This window comes from Mobula hypostoma, chromosome 3 (genome assembly GCF_963921235.1).
Source record: "Mobula hypostoma chromosome 3, sMobHyp1.1, whole genome shotgun sequence".
Lineage (NCBI taxonomy): Eukaryota > Metazoa > Chordata > Chondrichthyes > Myliobatiformes > Myliobatidae > Mobula > Mobula hypostoma.
This window is the reverse complement of record NC_086099.1, coordinates 51,159,763-51,178,270: the sequence shown is the minus strand read 5'-3', so window position 1 is coordinate 51,178,270 and position 18,508 is coordinate 51,159,763. Positions and strand designations below refer to the sequence as shown.

At 39.6% G+C, this 18,508-nt stretch overlaps 1 protein-coding gene across 6 annotated transcripts in view; it reads left to right on the top strand.

Moving 5' to 3' along the window:
* The window catches only part of fat1a (FAT atypical cadherin 1a), a 183,476-nt gene that overhangs the window by 3,750 nt on the left and 161,218 nt on the right, over positions 1–18,508 (top strand). For all 6 annotated transcript variants that reach the window (XM_063043026.1, XM_063043022.1, XM_063043020.1 and 3 more), the window contains one exon: positions 7,527–10,813. In XM_063043026.1, the coding sequence (XP_062899096.1) occupies positions 7,527–10,813 (3,287 nt within the window). Of the gene's footprint in view, positions 1–7,526; positions 10,814–18,508 lie in introns of those variants that run through there.

The window sequence follows — 18,508 nt, the reverse complement described above, 5'->3', positions numbered from 1 at the left end:
TTTTTCGCTGCTACTCCTCGCCGAGATCTCACTGGAAAGCAAAACTTTACGAAAGTCGCGACGGGATGGTGCAGTTTCCAAGACAGCATAAAGCTGTTCAGGCTGTTTGATGCTGTTCCATCTCACCGGGTGGAAGGAATTGGAGCCTTTTACAATGTGGCTTCTGATCGATCTCCAAGCAGCAGTCAGCACTGATCCGAGCAGAGCGATGTTATATGTATTTATGCATGTGGGAAAGCAGATATGTTATATTGTAGTCAATAACGAGGTTCGATGTTGAAATGAGAGCGATTCCGGTGAAGCTTGGTGCTTTCTGACCGATCGGAACCTGTATCTTTAAATTTAAACGACGCATATTGTAACCAACTTGGCAGTTTATTCATACCAGCATACCAGTTAGCCCCTCTGGGAAGCGGTTTTACTTTGCTCTAGGGCATGCAGGCACACGTGGTAGGAATGACTCCTGTTCCTGTTTAATGACCGAATCAAAAGAAAACTGGAGCGTTTTCAACGGGATAGTGAAGGCTTGTCCAGGGCCGGCCCAAGCGTTCTCTCGATAGTGGGATTTGGTGAGCTGATTTCAACTCGTGTCATTACAAATGACGGTTGCTGCGGGGACTAGTTTCAGTGATTGGTAATGGGTCGCTTTGCCACCTTAGAAGCTCCATCGCGTAGAGTTTGGTGCTGCTCAGGTACGGCGGGTAACCCATTACCCTGCATCTCGTCATGGTAGCCTGCATTTGCGCCGTTTGTATTTTTTTCGTTGGTGTTACTTTGGATGACATGAAAAAAAAACATCTTTTGTTGGAACAGTGTGCGTGGAGGGAATGAAGAACTAAAGGCAGCACTGAAGTGGATAGTTTATGTGTAGAAGAGATATAGTGCTCTTTGTTGAACCTTTGTTTCTAACTTTGTATTTGCTCTGGAAATATAGTTGGGAGCAAGAATACACGAGTCTTAAGAACTCTCCAGTCGATGATTTTTTCTCTCTAATGGACAGTTTCCATTATGACTTACCCAGTTGCTAATAAAGCTGTGATTTTCTTTTGGTGTTCTCTCTAAAATCCCTTCCAAATTTATTTTGGGGTGACGGGGCATGTGACCATTGGATTCCCGATTGCAAACTCTTACCGTGTTTTTATTTGTTTTCAAGAGTTTGTTGTATTTCACAATAATCTTTTGGACTATGGATTTGATATCTTAACAATTAATTTTAACTCTCTGGATTGCCACAGTTTTGTTTCTGGACAAGGTGCTTTTATTGTCGAGGGCGTTTGGGAATCAGCAGTTTTGTTTTTTGACTATTCAGGTCAAGTAGACTGACTCATGAGGTGTGTATATGTGTGATAGTTTGGGGGAGAGATAGCGTGGAAGACGGTGATGCAATGAGCTACATAGGAGTTTTATTTGCTGGTGGTGTATGTGTGTGTGTGTGGGGGGGGGGGGTGTTCTTGGTGAGGTACCGTAAATGTATACCACCAAATAGTTAAATCTGCGATTTAAAAACATTGATTGTAAGGAATATTTAAAACAACATCGAAATATTAATTTAAGAAATGGTCATCTTTAAGGGCAAGATGATCATTCTTTTGTGAAGTAAAAATGACGAGTGATCATATCGGTTAATTCACACACTGAAGGTGTTTGAGTAAAACCATCATGAGTTTTTGTTTCTACAAATAAAAAGTGTCTTTGAAGTTTTCAGCCAGTATAGTTGATGGTGAACCTGGGTATAATAGTAACTGTGTAATAGTACAAGTAGGTCTCCCAGAAAGAAAATAACCCATGTCAGTTTATCAATGTTGAAATTGAATGTGGAGAGTAGGTTGGTTTACTGTTGGTACTGATAAATCAATTGTCAACTCTAAAACTACCACCACTTCTAGAGTTACTTGGCATCATAAGCTTGTTCCTCTTTGCTTTGGATTGTAGCATTTGCAATCTTGTGTGTCTCTAGAATCCCAGCAAACTTTGGCTACTCAGTAATAGAATCTGCCTTTATCCATCACAAATGATTGAAACAAGTAACTTGGTGTCCATTGCTTTTAGCCAGACTACATGTGTTAGTGTCACTTTATGTCAAAATTAGACATAAAAAATGTTGGCGTTATCAAGTTATTGATGGTGGATAAGAGTTTGAAGACTTCTGGGCATGTTTGGACATGTATGGATAACATTGCTGCTCCCTTTTCTAATTGTTAGTGCTTCAGACTTGCTGAGAACTTTACATTTTATGAAGCCAAATTTGGTATGAAGCTTCATTTAGAAGTCAAAATTAGATGAAGAGCTGGTGGTTAAGGTTCATGGTGATTTTTTTTCAGGATTCCATTAGATCATTTGAAAATTAGATATTCTTGGTTCTCTGATTCACACTAAGAGGAACTCTGCTAGACGGTACTTCTTAATATGTATCCTATCAATTATTTGGTTAAAATTATAACTATAAAAATACCCATGTGGATCTATTAAGAGAACTTGCTTTAATTTTAAGTTGTTGACATTCTGTTGGCAATATATTTTATTATTCCAAGCATATATGTCACTTTAAGAATTCTATTTACCAGACATTGGTATTGTGTATTGTGCATAGACTAATTCTCAATAATAGTTGTTTCTAGTTCTATAATGGAATAAATACAGGGCCATGCAGAAGTCTTAGAGATATATATATATGTATCTATCAGGGGTGCCTATGACTTTTGCACAGTGCTGTATTTGTCAATGTGGAGCGGAGAGTGAATTTGTAAATCTGGTGGGAGTAAAGGATTTTGGGAATGGCAAGTGCTTCAGGAAGGGCGTCACAGAAGGAGTGCCAGGGGAGGGGGATGGATGGTGAGTGCAGAGTGCAGACATGCTCAGCCCTGAGACACCAGGAAGGGTCATTTGATTACAAGCAATCGGTTTATTGATCATTACAGCTTCCTGCTCCCTCCACTCTCTTCCCCTTTTCTCAACCATGATTTCCCTCTCCCTGCCCCCTTCCCACCCTCAGTCCACAATAGAGACCCATATCAGAATCAGGTTTATCATCACTCACATTTGTCATGAAATTTGTTTTTTGCAGCAACTGTACAGTGCAATATATAAAATTACTACAGTGCAGTGCAAAAGTCTTGGGCAAACTAGCTATATATAAGTGCCTAAGACTTTTACACAGTACTGTACACGCAGTGGCCACATTATTAGGTACCTCTTGGATTTCTGCTGCTGTAGCCTATCCACTTCGAGGTTCGACATGTTTTGTGTTCATAGATGCTGTTGGGAACACCACTGTTGTGTGTTATTTTAGTTGCTGTCACTTTTCTGTCAGTTCGAGTCAGTCTGTCTTCTCTCACCTCTCTCATTAAAAGGTGTTTTAGAACTGTGGATGTTTAGATATCTTTTGTTATTTGCACCATTTTCTATAAACTCTATAGACTGTTAAATGTGAAAATTCCAGGACATCAGCAATTTCTAAAATACTCAAATCACCCCGCATGGCACCAACAATCATTCCACAGTCAAAGTCACATAGGTCACATTTCTTTCCCTTTCTGATGTTTGGTCTGAACAACAACTGAACCTCTTGACCATGTTTACATTGACTTGCAGCCACAATTGTCTGATGAAGATATTTGCATTAATGAGCCACTGTACCTAATAAAGTGATGACTTAATTGTACATTAGATTCTGCAGGTTAACTTGAAGAGGGTTTGGTTGTAGTGTCAAAAAAATTAGTGAAAACATGTACAGTAGAGTATAGCTTTGCAGATATTACTATTGTATTTAGCAATTTAGTTGAAAAGTAACCAATAATTATAAATTCATCTAATAATTTTTAATAACCAAAGTACCTGATTCCATTCTGCTAATCAATAGTGTTACTATAATTGGATGGTGGGAGTATTATCAGCTGATCTAAAAGTAGAAATTGACCATGTTCAGTCTTATATAGAATATCTTAAAAAGCAATTAATGTTTAACTGTGGTTATAAGTAGCTTTTTAAAAATATAGTTACCTATATCTAGGAAAGTATGAGGTAAAGTTTTTATTTTAAAAACAACTTTTTATTAATTTCCTCAGCTTAGTCTTCCTACTGTGGTTCACCTTCTTATTTTTACCATTTGTTCATTGGGTCTCCAGATTCCAGTTTTTCTGCCTCTCATTTCTTTCTATTAATGGCATTTTTCATTCTTTGTCTTACGTAAAATATTTACTGGTTTATTTTTTCTCCCCATCTCCCCCCCCCCACACTCTCATTTACATTTCCATATTCATTCTCATTTGCTGTGATTGCAATTCTCCTGATTTTGTAATGAATTAGACAAAATAAAAAAAAACTTTGTTATCCTGTGATGCCAACACCAAATTCTTAACAGGTTTGAGATGGTATATGACCTAAAAATCTACTTTCTCCTCAAATGGCTAATGTGTTGCCCTGATTTACCAAATTAATAAAATTATCTTACATAGTGTTCTTCACCACCTTTATGCAGTAATAGGTTACCTCTAGTCCTCCGTCCATCATCCTAGTCCCTTTAAAGCTGTCTTGGAATTGATGGAACTTCTGTGTTATCACCTTCAAATAGTTCAATTTTCTTATTTCTTTCCCATACTGATAATGAATAATTATGTTCAAGTTTTATACCGTTTCATTGCTATGTAGCTTTTGAAGAACTTTATTCAAATTTGGACAGAATATATGTAAAATCTTACAATTTGCTATGAGTCTTCTATCCTTATTGCATTTTGCTCCTTTCAGTCGCAGTTTTTCTTCTTACAGCTTCTGAGTAGTAGTTCCAATTTTTCATGTTGAATGCTTTAATAAAAGACTGTCCTACACACCCTTTCTTCTTTTTATATTTCAACCCAGTTGGAGTGAGACTCATTGCATAATTTACTCCATATGACTAACTGTTTCCTATGATCTTAAAAGTGAAACTCTTTGCATTATTTGACAGGCTTTATCATGCACTAGAGACCTTTTGATTTTGCTTTCTAAATAAGGAAAAAGGGACTGTTGACCTAACTGGACAAAGTGTAGGGTTGGTAGTGATATAATAAGCATCTGATGTTATTTTTGAAGAAGGAACATGCATATTTTATTGTAAACCTTTCCAGTTAATAAATTCAGGGTAAGTTATTTTAAGAATGTGCTAAAATAGAAATTGATTCCTTGTCTTTACATGAAAACCACCCATTTTGGAACCATCTATTGAGTCCTAAAATATAGTAAAAAGTCTTCCTGGAGTAAATTAGCTTCTGGGCAGTCAGCTAACATGCAAGAAAATAGTGAGTTGGTATTACTATCCAATGGAATTTACAGCAAACACAGGCAAAACTAGTGCTTATAATAGATGCATTGTGGTTTCAACTGTACTGTGTGGCTTTTTCAAGGCAGCAACACAGCCATAAGATTAAGTAAACCAGACTGTAATATTTTAAGAATGAAACTCAATTAGATTGTACAGCAGGATAATCCATTGTCATGGCGATTTAATGTTGTGATGTCTACCAGTGATCTTTTAATTCATGTTTTATAAGTTTAGAAAGTTTTCAGCTTTGTGGCAGATTTTGTTTTTACATTATATCTAGTGTTGTAAGCCCTGAAGAAGGAAAGGATAGACCACCACATATCTTATGCTTCATGAAAAAAACATTTTAAATGATCTCTGCTTATTATATGATTTAGTTCTTGTATGGGTTGCAGCTAGACAAGATTAAAAATTAAATAATATTACAAAGTTTTTGAGCTTGTCGACATAATTGTACCAATATTTTGTTGAATTTTGTATTAAAACAAACGATTGATAAACTTATATCAGTGACCCATTTAGCCCATACCAAAGTATTCTAGAGCATTCAGTAAGGGAGAATAGAAGTGTTTTCACATGCCTTTGTGAGAGGGCTTTTCTATGGGTATTTAGTTCTTCAGAAATTCTGTTGATTCTGGAAGATTTCCCATGATTAAGCAGTCTATCAGCAGTTACTGCAAAGCTTCTCTATAATGACTCCTTGTGAATGATGTTCAAGAGCCCTGCTAATGTCTGCAGAACACATTCCAGCAAGAATATATTGCTTTCATGTAAGTTGGAGAGAAAATTGGAAAGAAGTGTATAAGATGATGAGGGGCATTGGTTGTGTGGATAGCAAGAGGTTTTTCCCCAGAGTTGAAATAGCTAACAAGAGGGGTCATAGTTTTAAGGTGCTTGGAAATGGGTACCGAGGGGATGTCATGGGTAAGTTTTTCACACAGCGAGTAAGTGGGTGTGTGGAATGCACTGCCAGTGGCAGTGGTGGAAGCAGATACAATATGGTCTTTTAAGAGCCTCTTAGATAGGTGCGTGGAGCTTAGAAAAATAGAGGGCTATGTGGTTGGGAAATTTTAGGCAGATTCTTGAGTAGGTTACATCTTCGGCACAAAATTGTGGGCAGAAGGGCCTGTAATGTGCTGTAGATTTCTATATTCTATGTTCTAACTAGATTTCTGGTTTTTGAGTGAATTCCCATCATGCCTGAAATTTCTTTGGGTTATGGACCATATGGCGGAGGAAATGGAAAACAGGCTTCCAATTATGAAGAAAAATGGCTTTGTGTTGTGCCAATACCACCTGTTCTCTCTCAAAATAAGTGTGGTGCAAACCAATTATAAAACTACTTAGATTCATTAATATGGTTTTATATTTGCTTGATCATATAAACAGAAAAGGGCCAGTAATATGAAGGATTCCACCCACCCAGCTGATGGACCATTTGCCCCACTCCCTTCAGGGAGGAGGCTATGTGGCAACTATGCCAGGACCACCAGACTTAAAAGCAGTTAGTTTCCCCAAGCAGTAAGCCTGGTCAACACCTCCAGTCACTAACTTCATCTTGTCTACTTTATTGTTTCAAGTCAGTCACCTTTTGTACAGCCTAGTGTAAATTTATGGACATACGATCAATCTATGTATATAAACTATCTTAAATATTTATATTTATTGTGTCTTTATTATTAGTATGTTCTTTATCTTTTTTGTGCTGCATCAGATATGAAATAATAATTATTTCATGCTCTTTACACTTGTATACAGGAAATGACATTAAATAATTTTGAATCAGGATTGAGGGGTTTTCCTCGGGATCAAGCAGCCTCAGTAGGAAAACTCCGCGTGTTTAAAAGTGCAAGTGACAAGTGGGATTGTGGAAGGAGTGTTTATTTCATCAGTTAGGTGTGCATTGCCCAGGTTTGCCTGACTTCTAATGTTGTAGTTCATATCGTATGCGTTCAGTTATCTGATTGGATGTTGGTTGACATGCTTTGTTAACAGCAGTCATGTACTGTAAAATCACTTTTTTATGTGCAGAGGGGATAAAAAAAATAGAAAATTAAGCCAATACGTACTTCAGTTATTGCATCGTGTTTTATAGGACATGTTTATGGATTTTCTGTAGTATTTTTTGGTTTGTGGATGTGATTGCTTGGTTATTACAAGGTAGGAACTTATTTGTGCTGTTTAAGCACGCTGCTTTGGAAATATTAACACTGTCTTTATTTTCTTTCAGGTTGCTTGGTGATTGCTCAAGTACCATCACGATGAGATCAACTGCACTACTGGCTTCTTTGCTGCTTTTTCAGCTTTTCAATAGCTGTGAAGGAAATAGGAAGAATGAAGCCACGTCATCAATTCAGTTCACACAACACCTTTATAATGCTTATATTTATGAGAATTCTGCTGCCAAGACCTATTTGGAAACTCATCCAAAAATGGGCATATACATCACACATCCATCATCAGAGTTTCGATATAAAATTATTTCTGGTGATCACGAAAACTTGTTTAAAGCTGAAGACTACAGCCTTGGGGATTTCTGTTTCTTGCGTATTAGGACTAAGGGAGGGAATTCAGCAGTCTTAAATCGGGAGGTGAAAGACCATTATTTACTGACTGTTAAGGCAGTTGAGAAAAAAACGAATGCTGAAGCACAGACGAAGGTTAAAGTTCATGTTTTAGACACAAATGACTTGCGGCCCCTGTTTTCACCAACATCGTACAGTGTGTCTTTGGCAGAAAGCACCCCTCTGAGAACCAGTGTGGCCAGAGTCAGAGCCACTGATGCCGACATCGGTACTAATGGAGAGTTTTATTACAGTTTCAAGGATTGGACAGATGCATTTGCCATTCATCCCACCAATGGTGTGGTCACCCTAACTGGGAGGCTGGACTACTCTGAGAAGAGACGGTATGATTTGGAAATCCTTGCTGCTGATCGTGGCAAGAAATTATATGGCAGTAGTGGAACAAGCAGTTTGGCAAAGCTCACTATTCATGTGGAACAGGGAAATGAAAATGCACCACTCATCACAGCTGTCACCCTTATCCCATCAGACATGGATAACGATCCAATATATGCAATTATAACAGTGGAAGATGAAGACCCAGGAGTCAGTGGAGAAATAGCCTCCTTAAATATTGTGGCAGGAGATCCTCTGCATCAGTTCAGAGTCACGAGGTCAAGTCCTGGTAGTAAAGAATACCATATTAAGGCTATTGACCAAATTGATTGGGAAAGCCAGTCTTCTGGATATAATCTCACACTTCAAGCGAAGGACAAAGGTACACCCCCTCAGTTTTCCTCTGTGAAAGTTATCCATGTAACATCTCCTCAGTCAAAATCAGTGCCCTGTAGATTTGAGAAAAATCTATATGAAGTCAGATTGAGTGAGTTTGCTCCCCTGAATTCTCCGGTTGTGATGGTGAAAGTGAATCCAGTGTATCCACAGATTAAGTTTGCTTTCAGATATCATGTGGATAAGTTTCGTATTAACCCGGACACTGGTCTCATCACTACTAATGGTTTTATTAAAGCACAAGAAGCTTCCTCCTATCAACTTGAAGTTATAATTGTTGACAGACAGGCATCAACAAAAGTAATTGTGCATGTGATAGATATGAATGACAATGCTCCTGAATTTAAGCAGTCATCGTATAGGTCCACTGTCAGTGAAAATGTGCCGGTTGGCACTAGCGTCTTGACTGTAAGTGCCACAGATGTTGATGCTGGTGAGAATGGATACGTGACATACAGTATTGCCAACTTGAACCCCCCACCTTTTGAAATAGACTACTTCAGTGGTGTCATCAGGACTTCAGAAGAGTTGGATTATGAATTGATGCCAAGAATCTATAACTTGCGAGTCCGAGCATCTGACTGGGGCTCACCTTATCGTCGTGAAGTTGAAGCACTTGTGACTATTTTCTTAAGCAACGTAAATGACAATAAGCCATTGTTTGAGAAAGTGAATTGTGTAGGTACAATCCCAAGGGATCTAAATATTGGTGAACAGATCACTACTGTGTCTGCTATTGATGCAGATGAGATGCAGCTGGTAAAGTATCAGATAGTAACAGGGAATGAACTAGATTTATTTGACTTGAACCCTAACTCTGGTGTCCTTGTGTTGAAGCGGCCTCTCACTGATGGACCTGGAGTCACAGGCTCTTTTCATTGTCTGCAGATTACTGCTACAGATGGAGAGAACTTTGCTACTTCAATGTACATCAACATCACTGTTGCAACCAGTTGGAAACAAGTTAATTTGCACTGCACGGAAACTGGAGTGGCTAAATTCTTAGCGGAAAAGCTTCTCCAGGCAAATAAGATCCACAATCACGGAGATTCTGAGGACTTGTTTTCTGATAATCATTCAATTAATCGCCATGCACCCCAGTTTGACAGCTCTTTTCCAAGTGTAATTCAGGTTAAAGAGGACAACCCAGTTGGAACAAAACTATTGTTGATAAATGCTACAGATTTTGATAATGGCTTCAATGGTAAATTGGTTTATGTAATTTCTGGAGGTGATAGCGACAGCAAGTTCATTATTGATATGGAAACAGGCTGGTTAAAAGTAGTTGCTCCTCTCGACAGGGAAAAAAATGATCATTACACTCTTAATCTAACTGTGTATGATCTTGGGATACCTCAGAAGTCTGCTTGGCGCCTGCTAGATGTAAACATACTAGATGCAAATGATAACAGGCCAGCATTTCTGTATGATGTGTATTCTGAAGTAGTGAGTGAAAACAAAGAAGTGGGAAGCATGATTATTCAGCTTGAAGCAACAGATCGAGATCTGGGTGCCAATGGAGAAGTCAGATATTCCATTCTGACAGACACAGATGTGTTTGCAATTGACAGTGTAACTGGAATTGTGAAGGTTATAGGATTACTAGACAGAGAAAAAGAACCTGTTTATTTACTGAAGGTCGAAGCTAGGGATCAAGCTAAGGAGGATCCCCAGCTATTTTCAACGGTTCTGCTAAAAGTGACTTTGGAAGATGTCAATGATAATGCGCCTGAGTTTATTCCGCGGAACTATCATATTAAAATTCGAGAGGACTTACCGGAAGGAACTGTTGCTATGTGGTTGGAAGCCTATGATCCTGATGTTGGACAAAGCAGTCAAGTACGTTACAGTCTGATAGACAATGGAGAAGGGTATTTTGATGTGGATAAATTAAGTGGAGCTCTTCGCATTATGCGCAAAGTAGATTTTGAGAAGAAGCAGTTCTATAATTTGACTGCTCGTGCGAAGGATAAAGGACGACCAGTTTCTTTATCTTCAACCTGCTACATTGAAGTAGAAGTGGTGGATGTAAATGAGAATTTATATGCTCCTGTGTTTCCTTTCTTTGTGGCTAATGGGTCTGTCAGTGAAGATGCTCCGATCGGTACATCGGTAATGACTGTAACAGCTAATGATAATGATAATGGCAGAGATGGAGAAGTTAGATACTCCATAAGGGATGGTTCTGGACTTGGAGTCTTCACAATTGATGAAGAAAAAGGTAAGACCATACTAAATCTTGGAAAAATTAGATTTTTGTGCTTTTTTTTGTCTAATCCCAGTATTTTACCCATTTCACTTCTTTCCACTGTCTCGAATTTGAAAAATATACTGATGTTTTAAATGGAAAGAACTCAATTTGACATGAATGGTTAGATTTTAGTGAAAAGAATAAGTAGGTTTGAGAGAGAGAGAGAGAGTAATATGAAGCAAGGTTTTGGTTTTGACTTTCTAACACGAAGCATAGATATTATGTATATGATGAAATTGATTCTCTATTAAGTATTTTAATTTTTTTGTGTGATGTGATAGTTTAGACAAGACTATGTTGATAAATGTAAAAAGATGGCTTGCTTGCATTAGTCTCAGTTCAGTTGGTGGCAGTCAACCATAGCTCAATTGTTAGCACTTCTGATACAAAAGGTTGAGAGTTCAAGTCACTTCGAGAGACTGGGGTTCAAAAATCTCGCTGTGATTTCATTGCTTTTAGTTTGGACTGCCAGGGGTGTCATCTTTTGTCTGCTCTAGTGATTATACCAACTGTGAAATCTTTTATTTACAAGATCCTCTGGTACTATTTCCAAACTATGCAACAGAGGTACCTCTGGTGTTCTGGCCAATATTTATCAACCAACATTCGTCAAACTAATTACCTTGTTATTAGCATATTCCTTTTTCTGAGAATATGCTAATCACCTGAATGCTTTCGACAGGTCATCAGTAACAGCAATAAAAATTAGTTCAGTGGTTACACAATGCCTTGGGATGTCACTAGGTTGTGATAGACATGATAGAAATCTCATTCCTCCTTTAAATTTTAGGATTGTTAAATTAAAAAGGCATTGGTGTCTGTATTTTTTCTTCGCAAATATTTCTTTAATCTATTTAACTGCACACATCACTGCATTGAAGTAAAGTCCAGACCTGTGCAAGATGGTTAAGAAGTTACATGGTGGTTTGAATATGGCAGTGGAATAAAGGATGTGCGGAACTGGAACCCTGGTTTGGATTCCAGTATATCTGTCCATCTCTCAGTTCCCATCAAACTTGCTGTTGGATTTGCGAATTAAAGGTAGAAAAGTACTGACAATTCTCTTTAGATTAGGGAACAAAAACAAAATTGCAATTAGTGTTATGAATAATATCTGAAAATAGATTTGATAAAATTGTAGTGGACAGTGCATAGCCACTCTTTAAAGTATGAAAAGTACTTAAAGTGGAATTGGAAGATTGTGAGAAGCTTAAGTCCAATAGGAATTGGCATGGTTGAATGTTGATGGCTTGGCCCCCATTTGTAAGGAATTAAATCGGCATTAAAGTATTATCACAAACTAGCCAAAGCAACAAGTCTTGCAATTTCAATCCAAATGAGTAGTTTTAACTATTTGTATATTCCTTCATACAGTCTAACTAACCTCATATTAAAATGTTGAGCTAGTGTCACTAAATTTGGTCATACATTCTATAATCTCACAAGCCTTCGTGAAGAAGCTTCTCCTGTGCTGTACAGTTATTTAGATTAGGAAAAAATAGAAGGCAATGTTTTTGGTAGAGAGGATTTATCAAAGCTGCTCAGAGTTTCCAGGTGCGGACAATCCAAAGTGTATCTGCATTTTATGCCTTTATGCCTGACCTACAGCATAAATAGGTTTAATTTTGCATTTTCAAGGATTTCAGTCTTTATGATTGATAGCTGGATAGAAGAATAAAATTTCAAATTGATTATATCCCAAAGATTGTTAGAATATTAGGACTTTTAAGCATTTTTGAAGTAACAATGTAAGTAACAACTTTATTTGCAACAATGCTAAATGGCCAATATTTAAATATTTTGTTTGGTACAAGGTATAGTTTCTGTTTTATGGAACTAAAAGTTACCGACCAGTTGGTACTCTATTGATTTTGAAAGCTTTAGGGAGTTTGCTTAATTTATCATGCTGAATTTTTTATTAACTAATACTGTGGATTGTCATAATTAGCTTCTTCAGGAAATGGTCTCTTTATTATATTTAATGGATGACTATAGCAATAAATGCACAGTTTTCTACCCCCAAGGGGAAAACTGTTCTTCTGGAAATCAGGTTGGTGGTGGTAGTGCTGCTTGGGGCTGCAGTAAATGTGGATGTTGTTGCCAGATTTCTATCCTGTACTGATATGGACCAGTTCGTACACTCCTTCTGAGTGTAGGAATGCAATTTTAACCATACAGGCTACTCCAGTCGGTGAGGGTTGGCAATGATATTCCTGCGAATGTTGCGTATGTTGGAATTTTTCTTCATACATCAAACAGGCAAAGTGACCTAGCTGATGTTTGGTAAATATAGCGCAATGTAATTAATCTCAGTTTATCTGGACTAGGGAAAGGTGGCTGGCTTCACGTTTGTGATGTCTATCAGTAACTTCTGGTTTGGGGGTGGGGTGGAATAGGTGGGTGAATGATAGTATACAGGCAAAGTAAGACCCAACATAGACAGCATTTATTACTCAAAATTTTGATTGCCTTACTGAGAAAAGAGTTGATTTCAATCTTTTAATATGCTTGTATAGGTTAGTAACTATAACCTGAGCCTTTTTCGGCTGTGTGGATGTTTGTATCTTTGTAGGAACTTACCAATAGAAAATCTGTCATTTGCCTACAAGGATGGGTTAGGTATGGCACTAACCAGATAATATGTTGCTTGTGAACGTGTGGAGGCCTTACTGATGAAAGGAGAAACCTTGTGTATCGTGTGAACAGCTAACCAGTGGGTAGGCTGTGTAGGGGCCAGAGAAAACACCAGCAACAAGTGGTCTTCGAGGTCGCTATTGGGGTTGTGTATGGCTTAAGCTGCTGAGCAACTGATTTCTGAATAGTCATGAAATGGTCACAAAAACCTTGTATCAACATTTGATGACACATTTTGGAGATAAAATAACATAATTAAGGAAGTGCGCGTTGGTTTTCAGAAGGCACTTAATAGAGTGTTCATACAAAATAAAATTGGGGGTAGCATAAGAAGAACCACAAAAGAAATTTGGTGGATAGGGAAATTGGGCCTTCTGCACCATTGGGTCTGATGACTACTGCCAGGTTTCTGACCCAGCTAAAAGATTTTTTTATGAACACATAATTGAATGATAATTTAGATGTTATAAAAGGTGCATAGAGTATAAGAACGTGATCATTTTAAATGTATGATGTAATTAGTCATAATTAGTGTAAGTTTGAACATTCCATTGGAGGAAAGCTACTGTAACTTTGGAAGGTGTATATTTATCACGATGTACAAAGGTCGAAAAACTAGTTTATTGAGATCACGGGGTGATTTTTCACTGAAGATTAGGAGGTTAGGAGGCAGTTTAATTGTTGATATTGTGAAATATGCTGGATGAATAGCTTCAGTAGGAAATGGAGTTCTGCTTTGTAGGGGAAAGAACATGATCAAGCTGAGACTTGCATGGGGGGTTCGGAGACGTTTACCTTTGCAGAAGCTAGAATATCAAATATTTTGCAGGGAACTCAGATACAGACCATTAGCCCATGTTTTGCAGTTGTAATGATTGGTCAAAGCATGAGCATTTAGTAATATATGCCTTGAAATATACAGCACCTTTGTGATTCCACAATCTGCGGAGTTTGATGTTAGGCCTAGACGTTTGTGCAATTTCTCCCCTCGTTGGATTCCCCTGTTTTTCAGTCTTCATTATAACCTGGATAACTTGATGTATTGTAAATGCTCAGATAGTTTAGAATGATTATCATCGTGAAGCACTCTAAAAATGATACATTTTATTCAATTTGGAGAAAGTGAATTTTGAATGGTGTACTGATTTTTGCAAAATCTGGCAAATATAGTGTAAATTTCTAGTTTAGTCCAATAAATGTTTTTAAAAATTCGGTAGTTCTGAAATGTTATTTATTTCTTGATATTGGCTATGCTACTTTCTATTATATGTAGCTGTATGCTGAAAGCCATGCACATTTTTATTTAATATTACCTTAAAGTTCTGCCTTTTTCTTTCTGGTTTGCTTTCTGTTCCTGCATTTGATTAGCTGTTCAGCCATTCTGATGACATCACTTGCAGCATACTAGGTTCTTGCTGTTGACCACCAGGAAAATGGAAATCCTTCACATTTATATGTGTCTGTCACTTCAAAGCATTTTGTCGCTGACTGGAAAATGTAGTCCATTGAATCAAAGCAAACCAGAAGCAAATACAGGTAAATGAAGATGGGACAGAAAAATAGCATTACCTTTTCATCAGCTTTTCATCACAAGGAGATATGCAACAGAACAATGGTCATACCTTCACGACGCCATCCGTGAATCAGCACTCTCTATCTTTGGAAGAAAGACCACAAAGAACAGTGACTAGTTTGAGGCAAAGTCCAGCATCATGACTCGTGTCATCAAAGCCAAGCGTGCAGCTCTCATAGAGTACAAGTGCTCACTATCCGACCAATCACTCCAGGCCCTTCGAGCTGCTAGAAGCAAAATGGAACAGACTGCAAGGCAGTGCGCAAATGAGTACTGGCTCCAGCTCAGTGAGGACATTCAGACAGCAGCTGAAACAGGCAACATCAGATCGATGTATGATGGTATCAAGAAGGCCCTTGGCCCATCGCAGAGCAAGACAGCACCCCTGAAGTCATCCAGTGGTGAAATCATCACCGATAAATGAAAGCTGGGTCGAACACTACTCTGAGCTCTACTCGAGGGAAAATGTTGTTGTTAGCTCAGCCATTGATGCCATCGATTGTCTACCAGACATGGATGAACTCGACTCCGAACCAACCACTGAGGACCTCAGCAAGGCAATTGACAGTTTGGCCCCGGGGAAAGCTCCTGGCAGTGATGGGATTCCTCCTGATCTGATCAAACACTGCAAGAGCTCACTCCTCCAACCTTTACACGAGGCCCTCTGTCAGTGCTGGAACGAAGGAGCCGTACCACAGGATATGCGAGATCCCAAAATCGTCACTTTATACAAGAACAAGGGTGATAGGAGCAACTGCAACATCTACGGGGGTATCTCCCTCCTGAGTATTGTCGGCAAAGTCCTTGCTCGTGTAACTCTGGCATGTCTACAAACTGGCAGAACGGGTCTACCCTGAGTCCCAATGTGGTTTTCGCGCAAGGAGGTCAACTATCGACATGATTTTCTCACTCCGTCAACACCAGGAGAAGTGCAGGGAACAACAGAAACCCCTCTATGTCCCTTTCATTGACTTGACCTAGGGATTCGACCTTGTCAGTAGGGATGGGCTCTTTCCGATCCTCCTCAAGATCAGCTGTCCCCCGAAGCTCCAAAGCATCATCAAGTCATTCCATGTGGACATGAGGGCTACTGTTATGCGTGTTGGCTTCAACATTATTCAGCACCTTCTTCTCTCTGCTATTGAAGCACGCGTTTGGGACGTTGACAGAAGGCATCTACATGCACATCAGGTCTGATGGGTGGCTGTTCAACCCTGCATGCCTGATAGCAAGAAAAAAGGTGTGAAAGATTTAAATACGTGACATGCTCTTTGCTGATGACACTGCTATAACCTCGCACACGAAACAGCAACTACAAACTCTCATGGACCACTTCTCTAAGGCATGCAAGGACTTCGGGCTTACCAACAGCCTAAAGAAAACAAATGTCCTTGCCCAGAACATAGTGGAGACACCAGTCATTACCATCGACAATTATGATCTAGAAGTGGTCCACGAGCTCACATACTTGGGGTCAACCATTAGCAACACTCTGTCCCTCAATGCTGGAATCAATAGGCGTATCGGCAAAGCAACATCGATCCTTGCTCAACTCTCCTCGCGGGTCTGGGAGAATCTGAAACTCACTACAAAGACCAGGACTGCCGTGTACAATGCATGCCTTATCAGCACCCCCCGTATGGTAGCGAGGGGGTAGAAGGGTAGGTTGGAAAGTTTGCAGACAACATAAAGGTTGGTGGTGTTGTAGATAGTGTAGTCGAAGACTGCAGAGAGACGTTGATAGGATGCAGAAGTGGGCTGAGAAGTGGCAGATGGAGTTCAACCCGGAGAAGTGTGAGGTGGTACACTTTGGAAGGACAGACTCCAAGGCAGAGTACAAAGTAAATGGCAGGATACTTGGTGGTGTGGAGGAGCAGAGGGATCTGGGGGTACATGTCCACAGATCACTGAAAGTTGCCTCACAGGTAGATAAGGTAGTTAAGAAAACTTATGGGGTGTTAGCTTTCATAAGTCGAGGGATAGAGTTTAAGAGTCGCGATGTAATGATGCAGCTCTATAAAACTCTGGTTAGGCCACACTTGGAGTTCTGTGTCCATTTCTGGTCACCTCACTATAGGAAGGATGTGGAAGCATTGGAAAGGGTACAGGGGAGATTTACCAGGATACTGCCTGGGTTAGAGAGTATGGATTATGATCAGAGATTAAGGGAGCTAGGGCTTTACTCTTTGGAGAGAAGGAGGATGAGAGGAGACATGATAGAGGTGTACAAGATATTAAGAGGAATAGATAGAGTGGATAGCCAGCGCCTCTTCCCCAGGGCACCACTGCTCAATACAAGAGGACATGGCTTTAAGGTAAGGGGTGGGTAGTTCAAGGGGGATATTAGAGGAAGGTTCTTTACTCAGAGAGTGGTTGGTGTGTGGAATGCACTGCCTGAGTCAGTGGTGGAGGCAGATACACTAGTGAAGTTTAAGAGACTACTAGACAGGTATATGGAGGAATTTAAGGTGGGGGGGTTATATGGGAGGCAGGGTTTGAGGGTCAGCATAACATTGTGGGCCGAAGGGCCTGTAATGTGCTGTACTATTCTATGTTCTAAGAGACTTGGACCATCTGCTCCAAACAGGAGAGGAAACTCAATAGTTTTCACCTGCGCAGCTTTCGCTGCATCCTCGGCATCACCTGGACAAACAAAGTCCCAAACTCTGAGGTCCTCTCCCACGCTGGACTTCCCACAATATTCACGCTTTTAAGACAACACAGACTGCGCTGGCTGGGCCACGACCGTCATAAGAAGGATAGTAGACTGCCAAAGGACATCCATTATGGAGAACTAGCAACAGGCAAGAGGAACGGTGGTAGACCCCAGCTTCGCTTCAAAGACCTCTGCAAGCGCGACCTCTGCCTTAAAAATCAACACAGAGTGCTGGGAGGATACAGCAGATGACCAGCAACAAACGGCGAAGTACTCTTCAGCAACACCTAGAGCGAGGCGAAAGAGTGATCCTGAGTCAGTTTGAGGAGCGGAGAGCACAGCAGACGGCGGACAACAATTCCACGACGCCCTACACATGCAGCAACTGTGGCAGAGCCTGCCGTTCCAGGATCGGCTTCAATAGCCACAGACGACGCTGCTCGACAAACCAGTGACTACCAGATGCGCAGTACCCATGGTCGACCACGACCGACGGAGGCCACACACACACACACACACACACTTCATCAACTTACAAATAATCAGCTCAGACACAGTGGACTGAATGGACTGTCAAGGTTTATGGTAATATGGTTCATTGAAGTGACATGAATCATGTTTACATGATAGTGAATGTTAAAATGCACCTTGTAGGTTAATAAGAAATACTGAGTGATTTCTTCTTGCATACAAATGACAGTAAATGCTTGTTAAAAACTAATTGAACTACCGCTGAAGATTTGCGGTCTCTTCATTATTTCTGCTGTAGTGTCTGTAAATATCCAGCTGGTATTTAAAAATG